Here is a 27,880-nt window from a genome sequence, read left to right as displayed (position 1 = left end):
CAACTTAGTAAATCAAAGGAAGTGACTTCAGCATTATTACTTCTTTCTCATTACAAATCTAAGTATTTGGCTGCTTTGTTTTTATAGTAGAATATTTAATTGCTATGTTTTGAAGTATGAAAAATACGTATTCACAATCTGCAAATATTTCCTGTTACATTGTACTTGGGAATATGATAATGAAATGTTTAAATATTTTAAACATTTTTGTCAGTGCAGTTTTTAAATCAGCATAATAGCTTTGAAAAGCTTGAAAATGAAAGAAAAAGCACAACCAAATATTTCCATCATATTACAGGTTGGTCACTTCTAAACTCATTTTAGGTATTTTCTCACACACATTGTATAGCATCCATGCATGCATTAATTGTGGGTATATACTAATATGTTTTTGACAGAACATGGTATGATTTTCCACTCATTGTCATTTGTAATATATACGAAAGGTTTGCTTTAACCATTTACCTATGCTCACACTTTGAAATGAATGTGCTTACTCAAACTGAGGCGTCTCATCATTTATGTCTCGAATATTGATAATTATCGTTCCTTGACAGAACAAGCCTGCTGAATCTGTTGCTCTCACTGAAAGCTGGAAAGTCTGTAAGAGAGGTTTTGAAAATTTATAATATACCATTTGTTAGGTGGTATACCTATATAGTTTATACATCTCCTGCTACATATGCAATACAATTGTATATCTATGAAGAAAAATTCTATTCATAAGTGTGTATGTATATATATGCACATATACACGTCTGTATATGTGTAAATATACATGTTTGAAAAGATAGGCTAAACATAAATACTCCCTTAGCTACATTCACAACAAATTTCAGAAAAGCGTTGTTTTTTATCCAATAAAGTTTCACTCAGAGGTTTTTGTAGCTTGGCTGCTGGCCCAAATATAGAGGCGATTGAAACAAAAACATGCATTATTTCTATATTTAACCTCAAATATAATGAACCAAAGCTCTTAACAAAGCCAACTGCTTGGGACTGTTACTGAGACTCAGGACTTTGAGATATTCTTTAGGATAAGAACAGTGCACAGTGTCTGAAGGGCTGAGGATGTCACCAGACTTGAGTATTTTCCTAGTCAGCCTGTCCCTCCTCTATTCCCTTAGATATTATGCATTCCTATCATCAAGTGTCACTTTCAGAACACAAACAAAGCATTACTCATAGAGTAAAAAGTCTTTAAAAAACTGAACAAACATTCATAAATGCCTACAACGTACAAGTCTCCATGTTGAATGAAAGACTGGTGATTTGTGTGGATTGACTATATGTGCAATCTCATAAAATCAGTTGATGAAGTGTATATTGGGTATAAAGGCAGCAGTCTTAGATGTCTGCATATGTTGTGTAGAATGTATGCATACAGAGAGAAGGGAGGCAGGGGATCAACAGAGTGTTCGATCTGACCTGGTTACATGCACATCCAAATAGTATTGCTAACTCCCACCTCTTTTCCATCAGACTTTACTCTCACACAGTACTCACTAAATCTGTCATTGCCTACTCTACCATTCTGCAACACTCACCATTTCCTAAATGAATTTAAGTAAGATTAATTGGCATTCCTCATGCTTTTATTTATTTTTCAGAGTAGAAAGTGGAAGTCATCTTCAACTACTGAATCTGCCTCCTAAATATCATCAGCAACTTCTTCCCTCATATTGCATATCAGATATTTACATTATGATTCACAATTGTAGCAAAATTACGAAGTAGCAACAAAATAATTTTATGGTTGGGGGTCACTGCAACATGAGGAACTGTATTAAAAGGTCACAGAATTAGTAATGTTGAGAACCACTGTTCTAGAGTCTCACATTTTATTACTCGGTATTTTTTCAAAGCCATCATGAATTAACATATATGCAGTCATCTCTACAGCAGGAACAGTTTGGCAATAGCAGTAATAACACTAATAACTTGATCCATCTACCCTTCACACTCAATAATCCCAATGATCAATTACCTGGGATACCTGTGCTCATTTTGTCTTAACTTTCTTTAGAAATTTTTGTGTATAGTACAATCCCTATACTTTAGTAACTGAAAGGATTAGGTCTAGACATTTGGTTAACTAAACAAATCTTTGCAAATGAATCTTGTGAAATATTACCCTTTCTGTAATGTCACAATATCTCAAATTTTTCATAAAGATTTCAAAGTTATTTTTTAATTCTCTTCTATTCTTAATATAGAAATAAAAAAATTAAATTACATGGTATCCAGCATCAAAGTCCAAGGCATCTTCACCTCTTAGGCTAATAATACCATTTACAGGATCTACTCCAAAGGAGTTTGCTCCCCTCTTTGGTCCAGATAATTCTGTCTCAATGTTGTACTGGAAAATAAAATGTGTATTACTCCCTCCAAAATGAATTAAAAAGCACAAAAGACTATTAATGTACAATAAAGGTACATTAGTACAGACAGTTCCTTATTTTTCATAATTATAACTCTTATGGGATAGCTGTTATAAAATCAGAGTATTTTGTTACTTGTAATATAAGAAAATCAACTAATTTGCTTACTATATTGTATTGTCCCTTTGCCAATGTTTAATGGAGTTATACACAACATTTTCCTACAAGAATTTGAAAATGCCTAATTCTGATCCTACTAATGATTTTATATATGAGAGGATATACATACAGAATAAATTTATTAACACTTTTTAAATTTCAAGAATACCAAGATTAACATACACATTTTAAATTATCAAATATTAATATCAGTCTATATGCAGGTTTTAAATCATTACTGAAAGTTCTTCAGTGAGTTGAGAAGTTAAATTAAATAAATCTGTTCTCAAAAGTACCTGAAAATAAAGTGAAAGATGATAATTTATCAGAAAACTCTCGAGTTACTTTGAGAATTTGTTTTTAAATTGATATGAAACCTATACTCTAGCAACATAACTAGTTCCCAAAATATATTTTGAAACACTCACACACTGGTTCCTCTCACGTTCCTACAAATGGCAGACTGGCAATATTATTTTCAGCTGTACTAAGGTTATTTTTCTTTTAATCTACTGAAAATACATCTAATGAGATACATCTCAGATTTCTTAACAATTTCATATTGGTCAGTCCATAACAATGTAATGCTGACTATTCCACAAGGAATTTTGGTACTTTGATAACTACACATATATCACTGAGGGGTGGGGAAAGAAAAAGAAATATCTTCTAATTGTGGAAATCAAGGGCAGCAGAGATTATGTGATTGTCCCAATATCACCATACTGATCTGGGATAAAGTCAGGACAGTCCAGGTCAGTTGACAACCCAGCAGCCTTTCTGGTCTGGTACTTCACCATGAGAGTTACTGAATTGGTAGTAAGGGATGTCAATATGTGTTCAAAAAGAACAGATGCCAGAAAATCATATGGACTCTCAGAGTATGAATGCAACCAAAATCTGCAGATAACATTTTAGAAGGTTTGTTTTTCTCTCCAAGTCTGTGAGAAACTGTATAGCCATGAATCAATTATGAGATGACAAATCTCTTAAGGTTAGATATTATGAATTAGAAAGGCAAAGCATCAAAAACACATGCAGACACACACACACACACACTCTGATTTATAGTAATTGTGTGTGTGTGTGCGCATGCGTGTGTGTATTTTATTTAATAGTTACATTAAAATAATCTAAAATATTTCCAGCTTTAACACAAATACTATACTGAGTGATTAATTTTATTCATTCATTAAATTACATTTCCTATTATTTGAAATAGTCTCAAACACTTTGCCCTGTGTGCCAGCTCCAGAAATATATGCATTTCTCACAATAATAGCCACCTACTGTGAGCCTGTCACCATGTGCAATGTCTTCATCTGTGACATTCACTTTATAAATGGATTGAAAGAGTGGATAATCTTCAGCTATTTCAAATGTAGCTGCAAAGCAAAAATTAGAAACATTATGTCAAAAGTAAAACATGAATTGTGTTCATTTTAATTTTGTATTATTGTGGGGCCTGGCTAGCTATTTAAGACAACTAGTTTTTTTTATTATCCATTTTGTTGTTTTCTCTTTGGCTTCTTGTCATCTTTCCTTTACCACAGAGTGCTTTATTGGCAGCCACTATAGCGAATGACCTTCAAAACAACCTCCTGAAAGTGATAAAGGCCCTCAAAGAGGATATGAGAAAATCCCTTAAAGAACTGGAAGAAAACACAAACCAAAAAAAAAGTAAGAAATCAACAAATCTCTTAAAGACAGCAAGGAAATCCAAGAAAAAACAATAAGACAGATGAAGGAAACAATTCAAACAGTTCAAGACCTGAAAATCGAAATGAAGACAATAAGAAAAACACAATCTGAGGTAATGCTGGAATTTGAAGGGCTGAAAAAACAATCAGGAACTACAGATGCAAGCATAAGTAACAGAATACAAGAGATGGAAGATATAATCTCATGCACTGAAGATAAACTAGAGGAAATAGATTCATCAAAAGAAAGTCTTAAATATAACAAATCCTTAATACAATATATCCAGGAAATATGGGACACCATGAAAAGACCAAATCTAAGAATAATAGGTATAGAAGAAAGCGAAGAAGCCCAGCTCAATGGTACAGAAAACATATTCAACAAAATCATAGAAGAAAATTTTCCCAACCTGAAGAAGGAGATGCTATGAAACTACAAGAAGCTTACCGAACAGCAAATAGACTGGACCTGAAAAAAAGTCCCCTTGCCACATAATAATCAAAACAACAAACATACAGAATAAAGAATGAATACTAAAGGCAGCAAAGGAAAAAAGCCAAGTAACATATAAAGTCAAACCTATCAGAATAACACCTGACTTCTCCATGAAAACTATGAAAGCAAGAAGGTCCTGGATAGATGTTCTACAAACACTAAGAGACCACAGATTCCAGCCCAGACTACTATTACCAGCAAAACTCTCAATCACTATAGATGGAGAAAACAAGATATTCCATAACAAAACCAGATTTATGCAATATGAATCCACAAAACCAACCCTACAGACAGTTCTAGAAGGAAAGCTCTGACCCAAGGAAGATAACTACATTCAAAATAACAAGGGCAATAGATAATCTAACTTTACCAGAAATCAGAAATTGAAGAAAAACTCACACATAAAACCACCACCAAAAACAGATTCAAAGCAAACAAGAATCAACAATCAATTGTCATTAATATCCCCAAATATCAATGGTCTTAACTCACCTATAAAAAGGCACAGGCTAACAGAATGGATAGGAAGACAGAATCCATCCTTATGCTGCATACAAGAAACACAACTCAATTTCAAAGACAGACACTACCTCAAAGTTAAAGGTTGGGAAAAGATTTTCCAATCAAATGGATGTAAGAAGCAAGTGGGTGTAGCTATCCTAATATCTAATAAAATAGACTTCAAACTAAAACTAATCAAAAGAGATGAAGAAGATCATCATATTCATCATAGGAAAAATCCATCCGAAAGAAGTTTCAATTCTGAACGTATATGCCCCAAATATAAAGGCACCCACATTCATAAAAGAAGCATTACTACAACTCAAATCACACATTAAACCCCATACACTTATAGTGGGAGACTTCAACACCCCACTCTCACCACTGGACAGCTCCACCAGACAGAAACTTAACAAAGAAACAATGGAACTAACAGAAGTTATCATCCAATTGGGTTTAACAGACATCTATATAACATTCCACCTAAGCACAAAAGAATATTCCTTTTTCTCAGCACCACATGGAACCTTCTCTATAATCGACCACATACTTGGCAGTAAAGCAAATCTCAACAGATACAAGAAAATTGGAATAACCCCCTGTATCCTGTCAGACCACCATGGCTTAAAATTAGAATTCAACATCAACACAAATTGCAGAAACCTCACAAACTCATGGAAATTGAACAATGCTCAATTGCATCACCCCTGAGTAAAGAAAGAAATAAAAGACTTCCCAGAATTCAATGAAAATGAAGACACAACATACCCAAACCCTTGGGATACTTTGAAAGCAGTTCTAAGAGGAAAATTCATAGCACTAAGTGCCCACATGAAGAAACTGGAGAACTGCCACAGTAGAGAATTAGCAGAACACCCAGGAGGAGCACATGCCAAGAAATAATCAAACTGAGAGCTGAAATCAATAAAATAGAAATAAAGAAAACAACACAAAGAATAAGTGAAATGAAGAGTTGGTTCTTTGAGAAAATCAACAAGATAGACAAACCTTTAACAAATATAAAAAAGACAGAGAAAGAACATGCTAATTAACAAAATCAGATATGAAAAAGGGAACATAACAACAGACACTGGGGAAATCCAAAGAATTGTCAGGTCATATTTTGAAAACCTATACTCCACTAAATTGGAAAATCTAAAGGAAATGGATGATTTTCTGGATAGATATCACTTACCAAAATTAAATCAAGAAGAGATAAACAATTTAAACAGGTCTATATCCCCTAAATAAATAGAAGCAGCCATAAATGTCTTCCAACCAAGGAAAGTCCAGGGCCAGATGGTTTCAGTGCAGAATTCTACCAAAAAATTCAAGGAAGAGCTAATACCAATACTCTTCAAGTTGTTCCATACAATAGAAGCAGAAGGATCACTGCCAAATTGTTTTTATGAGGCTACAATTATATTAGTAGCCAAACTACACTAAGACACAACCAAGAGCCGGGCGTTGGTGGTGCACGCCTGTAATCCCAGCACTCGGGAGGCAGAGGCAGGCGGATCTCTGTGAGTTAGAGGCCACGCTGGACCGACAGCCTCAAAAACAATACAGAGAAACCCTGTCTCGAAAAACCAAAACCAAAAAAAAAAAAAAAAACCAACCAAGACACAACCAAGATAGGGAATTACAGAGTAATCTCCCTCATTCAAAAGTACTCAATAAAATACTGGCAAATCTAATCCAAGAACATATCAGAAAACTCATCCACCACGATCAAGTAAGCTTCATCCCAGGCATGCAGGGATGGTTCAACATACAAAAATCCATCAATGTAATCCACCATATAAACAAACTGAAAAAGAAAAACCACATGAGCGTTTCACTAGATGCTGAAAAATCCTTTGACAAAATCCAACACCCCTTCATCATTAAGGTCTTGGAGAGATCAGAGACAACAGGAACATACCTAAACATAATAAAAGCTATATACAGCAAACCAACAACCAGCATCAAGCTAAATGGAGAGAAACTAAAGGCGATTCCTCTAAAATCAGGAACAAGACAAGGATGTCCACTCTCTCCATATCTCTTCAATATAGTACTTGAAGTTCTAGCTAGAGCAATAAGACAACAAAAGGAGATCAAGGGGATACAATTTGGAAAGGAAGAAGTCAAACTTTCACTATTTGCAGACGATATGATTGTCTACAAAAGCGACCTAAAGAATTCTACCAGTAAACTCCTACAGCTGATAAAAACCTTCAGCAAGGTGGCGGGATACAAAATGAACCCAAAAAAATCAGTAGCCCTACTGTATATAGACGAGACGAGAAAGAAATCAGAGAACATCACCCTTTACAATAGCCACAAACACCAAAAAATATCTTGGGGTAACTCTACCCAAGCAAGTGAAAGACCTGTATAAAAAGAACTTTGAGTTCTTACAAAAAGAAATTAAAGATACCAGAAAATGGAAAGATCTGACATGCTCTTGGATAGGTAGTATCAACGTAGTAAAAATGGCAATTTTACCAAAAGTGATCTACAGATTCAATGCAATCCCTATCAAAATACCAACACAATTTTTCACCAACCTAAAAAGGACAATCCTTAACTTTATAAGGAAATACAAAAGACCCAGGATAGCCAAGGCAACCCTGTACAATAAAGGAACCTCAGGAGGTGTCACTATCCCTGACATCAAGCTCTTTTATAGAGGTATAGTCCTGAAAACAGCTAGGTACTGGCACAAAAGCAGACAGGTAGAACAATGGAATTGAATGGAAGACCCTGATACCAACCCACACACCTTTGAACACCCGATCTTTGACAAAGAAGCTAAAACTATACATTGGAAAAAAGAAAGCATCTTCAACAAATGGTGCTGGGGTAACTGGATGCTGTCATGTAAAAGACAACAGATAGATCCATATCTATTACCATGAACAAAACTTAGGTCAAATGGATCAAAGACCTCAACATCAATCCAGCCACACTGAATCTCCTAGAGGAGAAAGTGAGAAGTACCCTTGAACGCATTGATATAGGAGACCGCTTCCTGAACATAACACCAGTAGCATGGACACTGAGATCGACCATTAATAAATGGAACCTCCTGAAGCTAAGGAGCCCCTGTAGGGCAAAGGACACAGTCAATAAGACAAAACTACAGTCCACAGAATGGGAAAATATATTCACAAACCCCACATCTGACAGAGAGCTGATCTCCAAAATTCACAAAGAACTTAAGAAGCAAGTCTCCAAAACACCAAAGGATCCAATTAAAAAGTGGGCTACAGAACTAAATAAAGAATTCTTAATAGAGGAGTCTAAAATGGCTGAGAGGCACTTGAGAAAGTGCTCAACATCCTTAGCCATCCGGGAAATGCAAATCAAAACAACTCTGAGATACCATCTCACTCCTGTCAGAATGGCTAAAATTAAAAACACTAATGACAGTTTATGCTGAAGAGGATGTGGAGAAAGGGGTACACTCCTCCACTGCTGGTGGGAATGCCAACTTGTGCAGCCACTTTGGAGATCGATATGGAGATTACTCAGGAAAATGGAAATCAGTCTACCACAAGATCCAGCAATTCCACTGTTAGGCATATACCCAAAAGACGTACCTTCATACAATAAGAACATCTGCTCAATTATGTTCATAGCAGCATTATTTGTAGTTGCCAGAACCTGGAAAGAACCTAGATGCCCTCCAACTGAAGAGTGGATAGAGAAAATGTGGTACATTTACACAATGGAGTACGACTCAGCAGAAAAAAAAATGGAATCTTGAAATTTTCAGGCAAATGGATGGCACTGGAAGAAACCATCCTGAGTGAGGTAACCCAGTCGCAAAAAGATAAGCATGGTATGTACTCACTCATATATGGATTTTAGACATGGAGCAGGAGAGTGCCAGCCCAAAACCCCACCGCCAGAGAGTCTGGGGTGCAGGGAGGACCCTAAGAGAGATATGCATGGTAACCCGGAGAAGGGTTAAGGAATGAGATCTCCTAATTGGATTGGGGGGGAAGGGGAGAAGGGGAGGGTGGAAGGAGAATGGGAGAAAGAGAGGGAGAAAAGAGGAGGGGAGGGGAGGACATGGGAGAGCAGGAAGGCTGAGCCAGGGTAAGAATAGAGGAGAAAAGGATGGGAGATACCAGAAAAGAAGGAGCCAGTATAAGTTGCAGGCGAGATCTGGCACTAGTGAGATCTTCACAGATCTACAAGGATGTCACCAACTGGCATTAAGGCTACCTTAAATGCCCTCTCATGATGGTGAGAATGATGACTACCTTATATGCCATCCTAGAACTCTCATCCAATGGCTGATGGCGGCAGAGGCAGACACCCACAGCTGTGAACAGAATTGAACTCCTGGAACCCAGTTGCAAAGAAGAGTGATGACCAAAGGAATCAAGATCAGACTGGCAAACCTACAGCAGCAGCCGACCTAAACAAGGGGGAACACATGGACCCCAGACTGATGACTGTGGGGCCAGCATGGGACTGATCCAGACACCCTCCCGCCAAACCTGGGTGTCAGAGAGGAGGCCTTGGCAATCTGTGGGATCTGGGAGAGTGGAGCAGTATTTATTCCTGGCATACAGGACACTGGAGGGATGCTCTCTCAGCCTGGACACATGGGGAAGAACCTGGGCCATTCCCCGGGATGATGTGACAGACTCTGAAAATCCCTCATGGCGGCCCTTACCCTCCCTGGAGAGCAGACAGGATGGAGTGGGGGTGACAGGTTGGGAGGATTGGGGGTTGGGAGAGGAGGGGAGGGAGAGGGAACTGAAAGTGACATGCATAAAAAGTTAAATAAAAAATATATGGAAAAAAAGAAACAAGGTTGCTTCACATGTCAATTCTAGCTCTTTCTCCATCTCCTCCTCTCATCCCCCCCCCCACCAACCACCCAGCTCCCCACCCAGTCCTCATTCTGTTGCCCAGGGAGGGTGAGGCCCTCCATGGAGGATATCCAGAGTCTGTCACTTGGTTCAGGGCAGGGCCTATGCCCTCCACCACAGATTGCCTAGGCCTCCTCACTGACATCAGAAGGGAAGAACAGAGGAGAGAAGACAAGAGATATCATAATAGTAGGAGTCATTATAGGTTTGAGGGGGAGATTTGGCACTAGTGAGATTTCCAGAGATCTACAAGGATGACACCAACAGGAAAACTAAGTAATAGTGGAGAGACTACCTTAAATGCCCCTCCCTGATAATGAATTTTACTTCTTCCTTATATGCCATCCTAGATCCTTCAACCAATGACTAATGGAAGCAGAGGCAGACACCCACAGCTAAACACTGAACTGAACTCCTGGAACCCAGTGACAGAGAGGGAGGACTGATGAGCAAAACGGTCAAGACTGGGCTTATTTAAATTTCCTAATTCTTAAATAAGTAGACTATATTGAAATTATAATAAAATCCAACTTTACCAACATGCCCAACTAAATTTAAATTCTGTAATGTTTAAAGTAAACCTCTAAGAGACTTTGGGCTAACTAAGGGCAATGTTGGTATGTAGGAACATGTCTCCAGAACCAATACAAGAAGAAGGAGGAGGAGAAAATAGAAGTAAAATAAATACCAATAGAAAAAATGTCCACTTTAGTGTAATTTTTAACCTTTGAACTTTTATTATAGCAGCATACCTTATCTTTGTTTTTTAATTTTTTTAATTTAGGTTAGAAACAATCTTCTTTCCCATGTCAATCCCAGCTCCCTCTCCCTCCCTTCCTCCCCTGCTCTGCCCACCAGGGCCCCCAGAGGCCCCTAATTTTAAGACCGATCATCATTCAATTTCAAAATAACTTAGGTGAATTAATAATATGAAGAGTAAAATCTTAGTTAACTTGGAAATTGGTGTCTCAAGACTTCAAGCCACTATGTTGCCTATGCCAAGCAAAAGAATAATGCAGAAAAACTGTCAGTAAGAGAAAAAATAGTAGCACTGGGTTTAACTATGCTGTGAAATGGTTAACGGTAAAATTAAATCTTTTGAAAGTACAAAAACAGAAAATTCTGTTCAAAGCATCCTGAGTATACAGTAGTGTCGGAAGGTACAGAAAGTCTTAAAAACACATCTGAAAACTTGCTTTTTCCTTAAAGTCAAATAAACCACAGCACAATTACTTTTGGATAATAATTGAGATTTTTAAATACATGAATGAAGTTAAGCATAACTAGACAGATGCAGGCAACTAGAACTCATCTGATTCAAATGATCATAATATTGGACTTACCGTTCTTTTGAATTGTCCAACCATTGGCCATTTGTCAAAAAAAAATGAGTCTTTATCAGCCCAAGCTATTATTGACAAAGAATTGTTAAAGGTTTACTTCTACTGGATCTTCAATGTTCCAAAACAGTTCTTCATTAATGTACTTTTTACATTATTTCAAACGTTGTCTTTTTCACTAAACCCTTAACCCCTTCTCATCTATCTTGAAGTGCAGAGATGAGCTACCAAGCTATCACAAAGTAAACAACCAATTAGGCTAGCAAGAGCTGAACTTCCTCTGGGACCCTGAACAACCGCTTCTAGCTGTACATTCTGTCCTTGTACAGGAAGTGAAAGCACTTCTCCACAGGGGGCAAACATGATCACCTTCGGGCATCTCCCCTGCGAGTTTGTGGCTCTGACCTTAACCCTCATTTTCAGTCACTCTTTCACTACATCTCTTTAGCATATAAATACAAGCATTTCTGTAAAACATAGCCACTGAGCAAGCACTGCTTATGTGGCCCCAACTCTTTTCTACCCTTCATTGTCAGAGTTGATATTATCTTTTCACACCCTACTCCATTCTACAGCAGAAACAGTTTCCCAACACTTATTTGTACATCCATGCTTGCCTGACAAATGGACCAAACTTAGTGTCTGTGTTATTGATTTCGCATCAACATTTGTATAAGTGATTCTGCTCTCATCCCCTGGCTGACAAAAGAGCACCGTTAGGAAAAATTTGCTCCAAAACTCAAGCATCTATGGAAAACAACTCCTAGGAAAATCAAAGTTGGCAATCTCCTGACTAGCTATTAATTTCTTTGATAAGGCAAAATGCTGGTACAGATTTTCAAATTCTGTCCAACAGTGTCTTAACAACCCACTGTGCCAGTAACTATCTCCTTTATTCTGTTATCACCAAGCACACATTTATTATCCCTTCATAGGAAGAAAAGTAATCCAAAGGAAGAAGTGGGTAGTCACCACACTCAAGAGTCATAGGAGTCTGAAATCCAGAAAGGGTTCAAGAACTCAGGGGAGATGAGGAGGGATAATCTGATGCCTAATTCTTGACTGCAATAGGAAGGAAAAGTAAAACATGAAAAGAACATATTTATTTAGTTAAATATACAACCAATACCATTGAAATGTCATGCATATGTTTGGTCCTATTGAAAACAAAACAAACTACACATGATTGTAGGGGAACATTTTTCATAACAGTAAAAAGAAGTAAAAGATACTTTTATATCAACTATATGGAATACACATTATATTTCTAAATACAATCAAGATTCCTAAGGGGCCGGGCGTTGGTGGCGCACGCCTTTAATCCCAGCACTCGGGAGGCAGAGTCAGGCGGATCTCTGTGAGTTCGAGACCAGCCTGGACTACCAAGCGAGTTCCAGGACAGCCTCCAAAGCCACAGAGAAACCCTGTCTCAAAAAAAAAAAAAAGATTCCTAAGGAAGTAAATGCAATAGTCAAGGACAATATAATAGAGATAATTTCATATATGAAATCCTAGTTTATTTTACAGATCATTTTAAAAATAATTTAATATTGCTCATTTAGTAAATTTAACACTTGATTTTGATTTGTACATTTCAAACTTTAAAATGATGTATTAAAATTATTTTTCCAAAAGAAATTTATAGTTCAAATTCATGATCTTCAAAATTGAGGTACAGTAAATAATATTTTCATGGGATGACACTTTTAGTTGCAGCAATAAAGATGTCTTTTAAGTAGATACTCAAGCTGACACACTCAGGTCACTAGTATGTTCTCAGAATGTAGAATACTAGTATATTTAGAAAAGAGAAAATATAAAATTTCAAGGCATTTTTAATTTGATAAACAGAAAATAAATTAAAATGATAAATAAAGACATATAAATGTTCAAAAGAAAGATGCAAACAGTGATAGATGCTTCATTAATTCCAGCTGTGCTTTTAATCCCATCCATCTGTACTTCCCTTCATGATTGTTCAACCTCCAATTCAGATGAATCTTCTCTGTTTGTTTGTGAAATTACCCCAATGTCCTCTTTTAAAAAGAAGCAAACCAGACAGGAGTCTTCCAATCCCAGATAACCCAGCCACTGCCTTCTCTCCAAGTTTATATTGAGATGTCTAAAGAAATGTTTTCTTTTCTCAAACTCACTAACCAAACCAACCTGCAACACTGGTTTCTATACCATTATATGGTAAAATAGCTTCTAGATTCATTAGCTATGTTTTCTTATTTTGTTTGGGAGGAAGCAATGAGTAATATAATTCCCCATTTGAATTAACTATACAATGAAATTCTACTAAGTAAGCACCTGGCATTCTCCTTGAATGTTCTTTTCCCTGTTGTTCATGGCATAACTCTTTCTTTGTCTACCAGCACTTGAGTCCTCTTTCTTTTCTTGGCAGGCTAACTTTCTTCCCCACATCATTAAATGTTCTTCAAGATTTGGCCCTCTGCCTTCCTTTACTCTAATTCCCTGCTGTGATTGAGTAATTTCATCCAAACCCATGGTTTCAATTACAAACATTCATAGCCCTACACAAGACCTCTGAGCTCAACTGCTAACTTAAATCCCTACTTTGATATATGTAACAGAGGCATAACAAATATGATATGTTGCGCTGGGGTGCCATTTATGGAAGATTGCTTGTCTGTCATTCTTAGGGTCCTTATTTATTGCCTAATCTCCATACAAACACTCAAATAATATGTTCAAAATGAGTTCACACTTCTCTCCTATTGGTGTCTGTTCCTCAGTTTCCCTTTTATGCTTGATGATATCAGTTGTACAAATCAGAAACTTACATGCTTTCCTTCTTCCTTATTATTTAGTTTGTCATCAGGTTCATTTAGTATTTAAGCATATCAAGACAATACTTTCCATTTATATCTATCACATTCTTAACCAAAATGCACCATACCCTTCCTGGTTTACTGAAACAAACTGCTGACTGGCCTTCCTCTATCTCTTCTCTATATCTTTAAACTTATTCACATAAGTTACACCTATAATTATGTTGGGGTTTCTATGGTCTATGAACTAAAAATAAAACTAAAAGTTTCCATAAAATAAATTTATTTAAATATACAAAGAGAACATGTTTTGTGAAACAAAAAAAGGTGTTTGAAACTGATGTTTCAGTGCTCATAAATAACAATAATACACATGCTTGCTTTCAGGTATGCATTGTTGCATTTCTGCTACAGGAGGAGAGTTGAATAAAAGTGAACTCATCAGTTCAAACCTTGAATCTCAGGCATCCAGTTGTCAATAACTTATTCTTAGTTCCTACATCTCTTCCTTATAATCAGAAAATAAGAAAGTAGAATGGACGACACACTTGGAAGTAATTGAACTATTTTGTTGTTCAAATTTTTTGAAAAAAATACTTATTACACAATGGCTCTGTAGTTATAAGAATCTGATATATGAAGAGAACACAGACTAAGCTCTGATCACATTAACTTAATTGGAAAATCATTGTCAGAAAAGGTAGAATATGTTTGTTGAAATATTTCATGATGGCAGATTTTATTCAATAAAAGAAATAAAAATGAGAATATAACCAAAACAGGATTTCTGAAGGACTCACTTGTTACACAAGAAGGAAGAATCTTTTACTCATTGATTTCTTATATCTCCATCCTATCTTAATTTTTCAAGAAATGTCCTTAAGAGTTATTTTCCTAATTTAATGTGTATTCTTTCTAACATCATTAATGTAAGTGAAAAAATTCTACCTATCCAATGTATTTTCAATCTATTTTATTGAGTATTGTGTATTTTCTTACACATGTATACTGGCATATTTTTGTATATTTGTGTATACTACATCCTTTATCTAATAATATTAACAAAAATTTCCATATTGAAAAGTATGTTTTATCTCCTTTACTGTAGATTTCTATTGAAACTAAACAACAGGAAAAAAATAAGAATCATACCTGAACCTGAAGAAAAGAGGGGGTCAGCAGTACAGTCTGGAGGTTCTGGAACATCGATTATATTAACAGTCAAAACATGTCTCATGATTCCTCCAGTATCAACTATAAATAGAAACTTGGTTGGATCCGTTTCATAATTAAAGATTTTTGTAGCTGTGATGACGCCAGAATCTAACCAAGAGACAATTAAAATCAGAAATAGTCTATCAGTCTAGCTTTTTAGATACATAATTATCTTTCTATCTATAAAAATATACCTGAAATGTCTAGAAATGTGTTAGGATTCAAAATTGGAATTGCTATATAAATAAATTAAATTGGAAGTGGCATAATCTATCCAAAGTTGCACATTAACTCATGCACAAAATAGATTACCTGTGAAGAAAAAATACAGGCAAGTTGACATAAATGATAGACACTTTTGTTCTAATAAACTATGCCTTTCCTAAAATATTTTTATTGAAAATCATTTATGAGATCACAAAGGCTATCAGTGACAGAGATTTCATTCACTCATAGTGATTTGATATAAACAAAAAAGGATATTGTTTATATTGATCCCCACTAGTTATGATAAGTTGACCCTAAAATAATGACATAAGGTCTATTATATGTTTGATAGTATATGGGGGGGGCAGTGACATATACATGATTATTGGGATATGTTACATGAGGTTAATGATGATGTCTTCCTAGATCACTTACCACCTTTTAATGGGACAGGATCTCTCACTATTTGAGTTAACTGCCTGGATACCCTGGTTGGCCAACAAGCACCATGGATCTCCCTGTCTTTGTCCCTTCCAATATGCATTTTATTGCAAGCAACCATTGCTATGCCCAGCTTTTACATGGGTGGTAGGTATTTGATCTCAAAATATTCACGTTTGTATGGCAAGTGATTTATCAACAGAGTCACCTCTCTAGCCCCTGTGGTTTGTGTTTTGCAGATTTTTTTACATTAAACTAAGATGAAATTTGTTACCAAGAATTTTATGTTGTGGAAGGAGATGTACTACTCCTGCTAGACTAGCCTAATTCTCAGTATTAAAATAATCAGTTAAATTGAGACAAGTAGAGATAGTAGATGAAATGAAGAAAGGTACATACAGTTAAGCAATTTTTTATTGTTAAGAATATCAGTTTTACTAAGTCCATATATTTGAAAAGAAACTGGAAGCATTTTCAAAACATAAGTTGCTTGAAAGTAAATATAACACCATCTTTTAAAGAAATCTACTAAATGTTGAGAAAAACACTTTAAATTCTGAGAAGTTCACTGTTATCAACAGACTATCTTTTCAAACATATATATATATATATATATATATATATATACTTACTGAAATTAGCTTATGAATTTAAGAGGACAAATATTAAGTTTTCCTGAAAAAAACTTCTTATTAGTTCTTAGAGATTTTCTTTTCAATTTAATGTAATGTTAAGTGCCTGATAAACTCAAGTAGTAGCAGGAGACAAACATAACCCCACTTGAATACCACTCATACTAAAATGGAGCTTGTTATTGTTCCTAAATATTCAAGAAATATTTTCTAAGTGTGGTGCTAGATTCAACCTAGAAGAAATATCAATAGCATCAATGGCAGGATTTATTGGCCTCTCCTAATAGAACTCATCTTATTCAATTGAATAAATTAAATTTGAGATAATGAGTCTATGGGTCTTCTCTGATTCCCTATAATGATTTTGTGTTAAGAATATAATGCAAGATTGCCTCTATCTGTGCTGATAACATAAAATCTGGGTACATCTGGGTATTGAAGGCCCAACTACCAAAAGAAGTAGGTCATAATAGCTCGTATCAGTGGTACCAGTTTAGCCCCAAATTTTTGTTGATGTGTTACCAGGAGTAGCCTTAGCAAGTGATCAACTTTGAATCTAGAATGTTCTATACAGTTTTATGTGTTCATTGCTAAGTTTCATCTTGGTGGTATCGGGAACTTGTAGGGAAAAGATGACATACCCAAGATATGTGAGTGGACATACCCAAAGGGGCACAGACAGGGGTGCGTGAGACAGGTGAGAAATAAAAGGAAAGAGAAAGTAAACCTCTCTCTCTTAGATACTGGCCTCTGTGGGGACAATAGAGTGATTCTCAGTAAGTGAGAATTGAATTATATTCAATATAGTATCTTAGACATCCTTTTCAAGTAGCATTTATTTCCATCATCAGGAACTGAAGAATTCTTCAAAAGTTGGGGACGAGTGACAGGTCACATGTTATTAGGGAGTGTCCTAGAAAGGATATTTTGTGAGCCCAGTCTTTCCTTCCTACTTTCTTCTCTTCTCTTTTCTCTCACTACTTTCCTCTTTCTCTCTCTCCCCCTGAGGTGAGCTGCATTTTTCTTGTTATGTGTCACTACTGTGTCTAAGAGCCTTCCAGGTTGAGTAGCATAAAACCAACCAATAATAAACTAGAATCTTCCAAATCCTGAGCATGTTAGGGAAAACAAAGAAAGAATGTGCAGTGGTTTGAATAGGAATGGCCCCCATAAGCTTGTAGATTTGAATGCTTGGGGACCAGGGAGTGGCACTATTAGGAGGTATTGCCTTATTAGAGGAGTAGGTGCAGCTTTGTTGGAGCGAGTATGTCAGTGTGGGTCGATGGACTTTGAGGTTTCAAATGTTCAAGCCTGGCCCAATGGCTCTCTTTCTTCCTTCTGCTTAACTATCATGGTATAGACCTCTTGACTCTTACTCTAGCTCCATGTCTTCCTACATGCTGCCATGCTTCCTGCCATGACAATAATGGACTAAACCTCTTAACCTGTAAGCCAACCCCAGTTAAATGTTTTCCTTTATAAGAGTTGCCAAGGACATGGTGTTTCTTCACAGCAATAGAACTTTGACTAAGATAGAATGTTTAGATAATATTGATAAATTAGTTTCAGGGATTGATCAAACTCTTTCTTTGAGACAGATTTGAGCAAATTTTCAGAATTCATAATCCGTGAAGGAACACAGGAATATTAGAAAACACACTCAGCCAACTCTCAGAACTGTAAGAAATGAAATAGTATATCTCAAGACAACTATTTTAAGTGATTTATTGTACAGCACAACAAAATAGAAGAGGCACGTAGATCTGAAAACTTGGGTTAGAATTGGAAATAGAAACATAAGTTCACTAGTTTAGGGAAACATACTAAAAAATCAGTGGCATGGCACTTATCCTCAAGAAATACAATCAGAATTAGAAAATGGCTTGTAGTGCATAAGGGGAGCATGGAATGATGACACACCACTGTGATGCTAATTTTCCAAGGGGGAAGAAAAGAGTTCACTAATTTAAGATCAACTGTACTATTTATAATCTCTGTGGAAAAAAAGAGGAAGATAATGGAAGAGAAGGGAAGAGACGGGAGAGGATGAAAAGGAAGTTAACAGATAAGGGAGCGTTTTATCCAAAGGAGGACAGAGTGCATTCTAAAATTATGTTCTTTTCTTATTTATCAACTCTCAAATCAAAGACGTGAAAGAATTGCTTAGGAGAAGAATAAAGACAAATGACATGATGTGTTCAAAGAGCCAGAGAAAGGAGTCTATGCATAGAATATTTTGACTAATACATAGATATATACTGAAAGTGTTATCTTTTGGAAACAGAAATAAAAAATGAGTCACATTTTGAAGAGATTTCTGAAATGTTTTACAGTGTTTTTTTTTTTGTCTTGGGAAAATAGAACCAATCGAATAATTATGTGACACATAATAGATATGTATCAAAGTATTGTACTGAGTGACCATATTTACTATTCAGTAAAATGTTTGCCAATAAAGAGAAGCTTGTGAAAGTAATCTGGAAGCAAGAAAGCTGTTGAGAAGATGGATATAAAACATCAGATGAGACCTGATGGAAAATGGCTTGAAACAGTGATTTTTAAAGATGAAGATTATGTGCCAAATGATTAAAATCCAAGTGGTTTGAGATGGATTCGATCAGACAAAAGCTGTGAGAAAAGTCTGTAATCCACATTTGTCTCACATTTTCTAAAGGGCACACGGTGTGAGATGATCTGCAAAGCAATAGATGGTGCTGGCCATAGGGCAATTGAAAGTTATGTTTTCTTGTACAGGGCTGTTTTGCATCAAGAGAGTGATAGGTTATATATAGAACTCCCACAAAGGATAAAGTAGAAGTAGGTTTTAGGAAAAACTAATCAAGCCACATTTAAATAATTAAATTTAAGGTGATTCTAAGTACCTCTTTGCAGTAGATATATTGATCTAGAGTTCACCCATAATATTTGGGTTTTGTGTGTATTTAATGATCATCCAAATATATTTTGTAGCTGTAGTAAAGAGATACATAGGTGAGATTTTAGTCAAGAGATGCACACAAGGTTGAATAAGCAGACAGAAATCAATATAATCCCGAATAACGCAATGTACAGAATAAGCAAAGAAAATGCTGGCATTGTACAGAAGAAAAAGAGGCAGGGAAAAGTGTAATTGGTGTGATTCAGTAGACTACAGTGTCATAGGAACCAAAAGATGAGTGTGGTGGCTAGAGAGGTAGCTCAGTGGTTAACAGTACTGATTATTAATCTATAAGTCCCAAGTTCTATTCCCAGTATCCACGCAGTAGCTAAAAATCATGTGCGACTCCAGTTCTAGAGGATCCAACACCTTTTTCTGGATTCTAGAAGCAACAAACACATACTGTGCACAAACATACATGAAGGCAAAATTTCCATACACCTAAATAAAAATAAATGCAATTTTTAAAAAGCTAAGTAGGATTTTTAAAAAGCAAAGGGTAACTTTTGGAAATAGAAGTAATATTTAAGATTCACTATATTCAAAATATATCCTTGAATATCATTAAAGAAGAATGATTTATTTTTGTGAAATCACACTTTATACTGAACTTTACTCAAGAATATATGACAAAGGCAAGAGTTAAAAATAATGCTGTAGAGATTCTTTACAAATGTTGAACAATATAATAAGAATTGAGAAGTTTTGTGGAGATCTGTGAGTTTTAATAAGAATAACTTAAATGATGACTGAAACTTGTCAAAATGAAGCAGAAGATAAAGACAATATAAGGAAAAGTTAATAATAAATTAGTTCAAGATGGTCACTGACAAGGGAATAAAATATGAGGGAAACTCCTACTATTTTGGAAGGAATGAAAATAGATTCCAAAAAAGCACACCTCTTGTGACAACAGAGCAGGAAGGGATACATTAGAAACCAATTGTTTTTAAAGAACCCAAGGAAGTCTACTGATCACTTACATTCTTTTCCCATATGTGACACGATTTCAGTTAACCATTAAAAAAAAGATTTCAGATGTGTCAGAGATATGAAATACTGAGAAATAAACTTGTTAGACAATGAAAATAAATCTGAGTAGAGTCATTATGAAGGACTACTCAAACATCTTTTGTGCTAAGGACAATTTAGAATTGCTATCATGGTTCATGTGAGCTTTTCCCTATACTCATTGGCCCAGGAATCGCAGAGCAACAACAAGTATGCAGTCAAATGAATGAGTTCTCTCAAGTGTAATTTTCAGGAACCATGTAACAAACTACCTGACTACATTGTCAGGGAAGGACAGTTAGAGGAATTATAATGTCTAAACAAAATAAAGAGGTAATTTACATAAAGAAAACATAAATCAGTGGATCTTGACATTGTTTATTCGTAATTCTGTTCAAAGTGCTTGCAAAACAACTTGAGTTTGAGATTCTGAAGTTAAGAGGGAAAAAAGAGACTGGGAGGGAGGTTGCTCAACGGTTGAAGAACGTGTTCAAGCTCAAGGATCAGAGTTCAGATCCCCAGCACTCTCTTAAAATCTAGGCAGACATAGCCTACCTATATTCCCAGTCTTGGAAGGTAAATTCAAGGGATTCCTGGAAGACAGCAGTTCACTAGAGAAGCAATATTGGGTAGCTATGAGTTCAAGTGAAAGATCCTGCCTCAATACATAGGTCTAAAGCAGGGAGTGAAGGTATTAAGTGTCAGTCCTTGGCCCCCACCAACACATGTGTGTGAGCATCTGTCTATATATATGCAACTATATACATGTGAACACACATATACTCAGAAACAAAATGGTTCTGGAGTGTTGACAAAGTTCTGACTACAACACAAGGATGTGTGAATGGCAAATTATTTTAAAGTTAAAGAAATTTGAGTACAGGGCTCATAGAAGGGATTGAGCACTTGGGACACAAGATAGGATATAATGTGAAGGTCAAAGAATCAGAATGAACACTGTGGCAGAAATGAAGTAGAAAGAAATGGTATGAGTGACATAACCAAGTCCCCAGAGATATGACTTCTGGTGTGTGGGAAGAAGTAAAATATCCAGAGCTGATACAAGCTGGGGAAATTCCAATGCGGACCACAGCCACACTCAAGAATCAGTTTTACAGATGAGAAAATTTCTGACTCCCTACTTCCTGATCCAGAGATAGGAGATGTGTGGGAGTGTGAAAAATATCAGCAGGAGACTTGCTACAAATGTGCCTAAAGATGAAAAAAAAATTCAGTCAAGAGGTAGAAAAATGTCACAAGATAGGTTAAGAAAAAAGGATTTTTTGAAATTGATTTTTTTCATAAGTGAAGCATATTGGGGGCAGAACTGAAAGATCTGAGTAGAGACGATTGTGTGGGATTAGTCTATTGAACCAACTGGGTAGGATGCTGATGAGCATGGAGGAGAGGACAAATACCTGTTAGCAGGAGCTTCCGTCTTAGGCAAGAGCAAGGACCACAGGAGATAAAGAGATTAAGTGTGCAGATGTTTTCCACAATTAGATTCAGATATATTCAGATAATAAACAAGTGGTAAACAAGAGAGTGGAGTGCTCATCAGAGATTCAAGCCAAGATTTACACTGTCGCTTTAGCAAAGGTCAAATAGGAAAAAAAGAGTGCTATGATCAAATGTCAGAGGTCAAATAAAAAAGAGTAGCAGGCAGTTGAAGAGTCCTAGGAGAGAGGGGATTTTACTGCACTGTGACTGGGAAAAATCAGAGACCATCTGGAGAAATGGTGCCATAGAAAAAGTGGTTCCTGTAGAAACATGAGGATCTGCACTCAGACCAGCATCAAAGGTCAGCATAGACAGCCTGGTGTCCTGTAATCCCAGAACTGGAGAGACAGAAACAGGATGATTCTTGGAATTTTCTGGCTAACTGATGGCCTCCATACTTGGTGAGAGAACCTATCTCAAAAAGCAAGGCAGAGGGCAACTGAGAAAGACCTCTGATGTCAATCTCTGGCTTACACACAGACATTTAGCAACACTACACACAAATATAAGTAAGTAACTCAATAAATCAGAGACCCTATTTCCACAGAATGTTTTCTATTATCACACTGTTGTCAAAATACATTAATTCTAAATTTGAGGTTTGGTCTCAGGGACTGAGTGGAAAGGGATGGTCTGATAAACAGAAGGTAAAAATGAGTTTGTGGAAACGGGGCTGTTGTAGAGTATAGAGCATGCTCTGTTCTCAGTAAATCAGTCCGAAGAAGATACACAGCTTGCAACTAAGCCATTTCTATTGTCAAAACCTTTTTCTTACATTTATAAAAGTCATACTAGGGAAATCTTTGATACTTCATGAGTACAATAAACAAATAAATGTGTACATGCATTTTAACAGTTGTCTGAAATATAAATGACATCTGTGCTAGGACACAACAAAGTTTACAATTAATGCTAAGTTAACTTCATATGTAATTAGAAAACTATATGATTATGAAAAATCACAGTTTGAACAAAAAGTATCATGGATAAAAACAAGCTGATGATCTTTTGATCTTTCAACAATCTCCACAGTTACCACCTGCATTTTCAAGTGGGCCTGGATCACATGCTTTTGCAGGAAGGATTGATTTTGCTTCTTCGGTGTTTTAACTGAGAGCCTGTTCCTGTGTTGTTAAGTTACCAAGCCCACGTTCTATCAGGCTGGGAGCTGCCAGAAGCTGTGCTGCATGTGCTCCCTGCTTCCCACACTTAATAATGTTCATGAAGATGCTTCCACATTGCTATTCAAAACAATCTCAAAACGTTTCATTTGAATTTGGTTATATGTATGTATGTATGTATATGTATATACATATATACACACGTATACATACATATCTCCCAAATTATCTTTTATCCAAGATCTACTTTTTGCTCTGCAAATGAAGAGGCAGAAGCAACTCTCAAGATAATTAATGGACAAAACTTAATTTACTCAGGAAAGTACACTTGGGACAATATCAGGCTTATTCTGAAAATGGAACAAGACAGGGGGGAAAGCGTCAAAGACTGTAATTATCTGAAGCAAAGTTTGAGCAAACATTCTAACATACAACTGGAGTATAACTAAATCATCTTCAGAGTCTTACTTCAATGTAACAGCCATAAAATAAATAAAATATATAAGTGCTAAAATTAATTTACTTGCATCGATGACAAAATCTTTAGTTTTATTCAAAAAGCGGTAGGCATTTGGTTTTCCAGCCACATCTTTGTCGTAAGCACGGCTTAGTTCTGTTCCAGGAAGCTTATTTTCAGACAAATACACAGGGTTGATTAATATCTGAATTTCTGCCACAATATTGGAAAACAGTAAAGCTGTAACACAGAAAGACTTAAGTAGAACCAAGAACAATGAAACATTTTACCAACAATCCTTCCATAGGTTTGTGCTCATTAGTGACTACAGTTGATGAAAAGGTTGCATGTAAAAGCAAACTAGCATTGGTTTTCCCTTTAAATGACATTTAATACATTTTTTTCTGTTGGGTCTTGCATAATGAATTTTGACTGAAGACCAAGTTATTCTATCTTGAATTTATTTCTTCATTCAATCAGACTGTTGAACCATTACCAAGTACAATGACTATTCCTGTCCAAAGGAAATTTCACCAATTTCCTCCTTGTTATTGATCATTCAGTCAAGGAATTTTGTGTGTTGATTTCAACTACATTTTCATAGAAAGTTTATTACATTTTTATTTGAAACACCACTTCAAAACATCAGCACAGTGTCTTTTCTCATTTTATTTCCTTTATAATTTTCATCATCATGAAAAACGTCTCTGTTTTGCTTTAGATGTGACTCATTATAGATTCATAACTCCACACCTCCTCAGCAAAAAGCAGAAATAAAATATTATTAAACTCACTCCCAGACTGTGAAATACAACACAAAGGATAATATATGAGCATATATAGCACCCAAAGAAATAACCTGGTGTGAGAATTACTCATAAGCTTAAGAAATGCCTCATATGATAGCTATATAGTCGGTAAGATATTAAAAGCAAACAGTGCTACAAAAAGAGGATGCTGGATAATACCAAGTGGAGATGTGCTTGAAAGAACCCAGGGCCAATTAAGGTTTTTCTTCCTACTCATAGGGGTATACAACAATAAGAAGTCAAGGAATATTAACCGAAACAAAAAGGATCCAAGTACAGATCCAATCCTTCAATACCCACAGTCTTCTAAAACAAAAAATCAGCAAATGAAAACTCACCTCCACATATTAAGACAATCTTGATGGTATTCATACTCAGGCTGACTTCTCCAATGCCCACACCAAGGCCTACTAACAAATGTACAAAATTTTGCCTATTTATACTAATTCAGTCTTCCTACAAGTTAAACCATAAGGTCAATAAGCTGTTACTCAACCATGATGACAGTAGACTTGCTCTGTTTATCTGAGTGACTATGCACACAGGTAGTATTTCAGCTCTTGTGTTTGTTCCCAAACAAATCTGGAAAGATTATCTGCAAAGCTGGGATTGCTATGTGCCACCCATTTAATTTACACCTTTCCAGTTAAGGGTGGTTTCCTATGGAGAAGTCTTGGCAAGAAGTCAGGTGATCTCATTTTTAATCCTTCTTGATCTAGAAAGCCCATGCATTCTTTCGAACTCCGAGACATTGCAGCTGACATTGTCTGTACAATCACTTCTGTATACGGCTGTTGACAAGTTGCAAGGAGCAACAAGACCCACACTTTAGTAGCTCATAACCCAGTTATCATAAAGAACAGATAAAAGTAACTGTACCTTCCAGAGGGGAAATAGGGGTCAATAAAAAAGCATGCAAGTTCAGATCAGAAAGATGAGAATGATGACTACCTTATATGCCTAGAACCCTCATCCAGTGGCTGATGGAGGTAGAGGTAGACACCCACAGCTGGGAACCGAATTGAACTCCTGGAACCCAGTTGCAAAGAGGAGTGGTGACCAAAGGAATCAAGATCAGTCTGGTGAAATCCACAGAAGTAGCTGACTTAAACAAGGGGGAACACATGGACCTCAGACTGATGACTAAGGGTCAGCATGGAACTGATCCAGAAACCTCCCCTCCCCCACCGAACCTGGGTGTCAGAGAGGAGGCCTTGGCAATCTGTGGGACCTTGGAGAGTAGAGCAGTGTTTATTCCTGGCATACAGAGGGACTCTAAGAACCCATACCACATGGAGGAACGCTCTCTCAGCCTGGATACATGAGGGACAACCCAGGCCCTACCCGGGATGATGTGACAGACTCTGAAAATCCCTCATGGAAGCCCTTCCCCTCCTTGGGGAGTGTAGGGGGGATGGAGTGGGAGTGAGGGATTGGGAGGACTGGGGGGTAGGGCAGGAGAGGAGAGAGAGGGACTAAGAGTGACATGTGTAAAAAGCTAAATAAAAAAATATGAAAAAAGAAACACTTTTAAAGAGAGAAAAATCATCAGAGAGGTAGTACTTTTTTAAAGCGAAAGTCTCCTGACATCCTGTTAGAAAAAAGATTGCTTATCCTTCCCCGTATTTAAGTGTTTACATATTTTTAGTTATTCAGATGCAGTTTGACATTATTTAGAATTAACCACATGATCTAGAATAGATGTAAAAGAATCACATAATTATTTAAGTATTATATTACATTGTCACACATTTATGACCATAAACACATTGAAAATGATAGAAATATGGCATGCTAAAATGTTTTCTGGCTCTCAGCTATTGCAAATGATGTATTTATAATGTGAATTATTATTATTTTGTGGTATTAATGAGATGTGAAGTAAATAAAAAGCAAACAGTATTTCTGTAAAAACTCATTTCTATTTTGTACACTAACTATTCAAATAGAATTTTACTTACCATTTTATTAAGTACATATATATGTATATATGCCATATAGAATATAAAGATAATAAACCCCACTAGATTCCTTAAAATACTTACATTGAAACTTACTAAACATTCCAGTTAAAGGTATGATTTTTGTATTTAATATATCTTTTCTTTTCAACAATTTAATACATGTAAACAATCTACCTTGAATATATGAACACTGAAATGTCAGCTCCCCACTTTGGCTTGCCCTAAACACTTCCTGTAGATCCCTTCCCTGGATGATCTCTATTTTGTTTTCATAGCTCGCTGAGTTCAGTTAATGCTGACCGTTGGCATGCTTGGTGGCTTGATCTTGTGCAGGTAACCATAGCTGCAAATCCATGAGCAGAGCAGCCATGTCCAGAAGACAGCATGCTCTCCCCTATTGTCCAGTTCTTAGCATTATTTCCACTAATTCTTCCATAGTTCTCTCTGAGCCTGTGTTAGGGCAGGAATGATGATACAAGTGATCCATTTGGGGCTGAATGCACAATAGTCACTTATTTTCTGCATAAGTGACTGTTATTTTTATTGTTTAATGGTTTTACATGGTCATACTTAAAAATAAAATTCACATAATTGAGCTAGAAAGATGGCTTGCTGGCTAGAAATGCTCGCTGTGCAATAATGAGTACTAGACCTTGCATACCTATGCCCACGGCAAGCCAGGTGTCTGCACATTGATAACTTCAACTCCAAGCCGAGTACAGACATTGTGTGATTGTTGGAACTTCCAGGATTTCAGGCATGCCTAACAAAGGAGAGCCCTGGGTTCAGGCAGAGACCTTATTTGAAAGAATAGGCTGGAGGGATCATAAAGGAGTCATGCAATGATCTCTTCTGGCCTCCATTGGCAAACACAGATGTGCACACACACATGTACATTCACACAGACATTAAGTAATATTTAAAATTCATATTATTTATATACTTGCAAATTACTACAAACATGTCTCAGAAATACAGACATAATAGAAGAACTATAGTGTTTGCCACATAATAAACAAATATTCAAAATCACTGAATAACAACAGTTGTGAAACAGTGATAACGATTAAAATATACTAACATGTTCCATTCAAAATTTCCCTCCTGATATGCCAGAGATTGTCTAGAGTTCAAATTTGCTATGATAAACAAGGGAAGGCAGCCTTAAAATCCAAACCCCTAGTTGACAAGCTGTCTGCAATTAATAACTGCTGGAGAAAGGAAAATGATTGTTCTCTAATAGCATGTCACTGAGTACTTCATTCTCACTACAGGGCAGATTCTGTGACTAGGAAGCAGTCAGCCTATACAAAACAGAATCCGTGGTTGTTTCTGTCAT

At 36.3% G+C, this 27,880-nt stretch overlaps 1 protein-coding gene across 1 annotated transcript in view; it reads right to left on the bottom strand.

Moving 5' to 3' along the window:
* The window catches only part of LOC121135834 (protocadherin Fat 4-like), a 97,894-nt gene extending 70,983 nt beyond the window's left edge, over positions 1-26,911 (bottom strand). Inside the window, exons 1-7 of the mRNA XM_040735158.1 lie at positions 26,842-26,911; positions 24,916-24,984; positions 23,835-24,008; positions 15,399-15,569; positions 3,831-3,925; positions 2,237-2,359; positions 498-601 (exon numbers count right to left, since the gene is read on the bottom strand). Coding sequence (XP_040591092.1) covers positions 498-601; positions 2,237-2,359; positions 3,831-3,925; positions 15,399-15,569; positions 23,835-24,008; positions 24,916-24,984; positions 26,842-26,911 — 806 coding nt within the window. The remainder of the gene's footprint in view (positions 1-497; positions 602-2,236; positions 2,360-3,830; positions 3,926-15,398; positions 15,570-23,834; positions 24,009-24,915; positions 24,985-26,841) is intronic.
* Between the last annotated feature and the right edge of the window lie 969 nt (positions 26,912-27,880).

Source organism: Mesocricetus auratus, unplaced genomic scaffold (genome assembly GCF_017639785.1).
Source record: "Mesocricetus auratus isolate SY011 unplaced genomic scaffold, BCM_Maur_2.0 Super-Scaffold_100043, whole genome shotgun sequence".
Lineage (NCBI taxonomy): Eukaryota > Metazoa > Chordata > Mammalia > Rodentia > Cricetidae > Mesocricetus > Mesocricetus auratus.
This window is presented reverse-complemented; position numbering and strand designations above follow the sequence as displayed.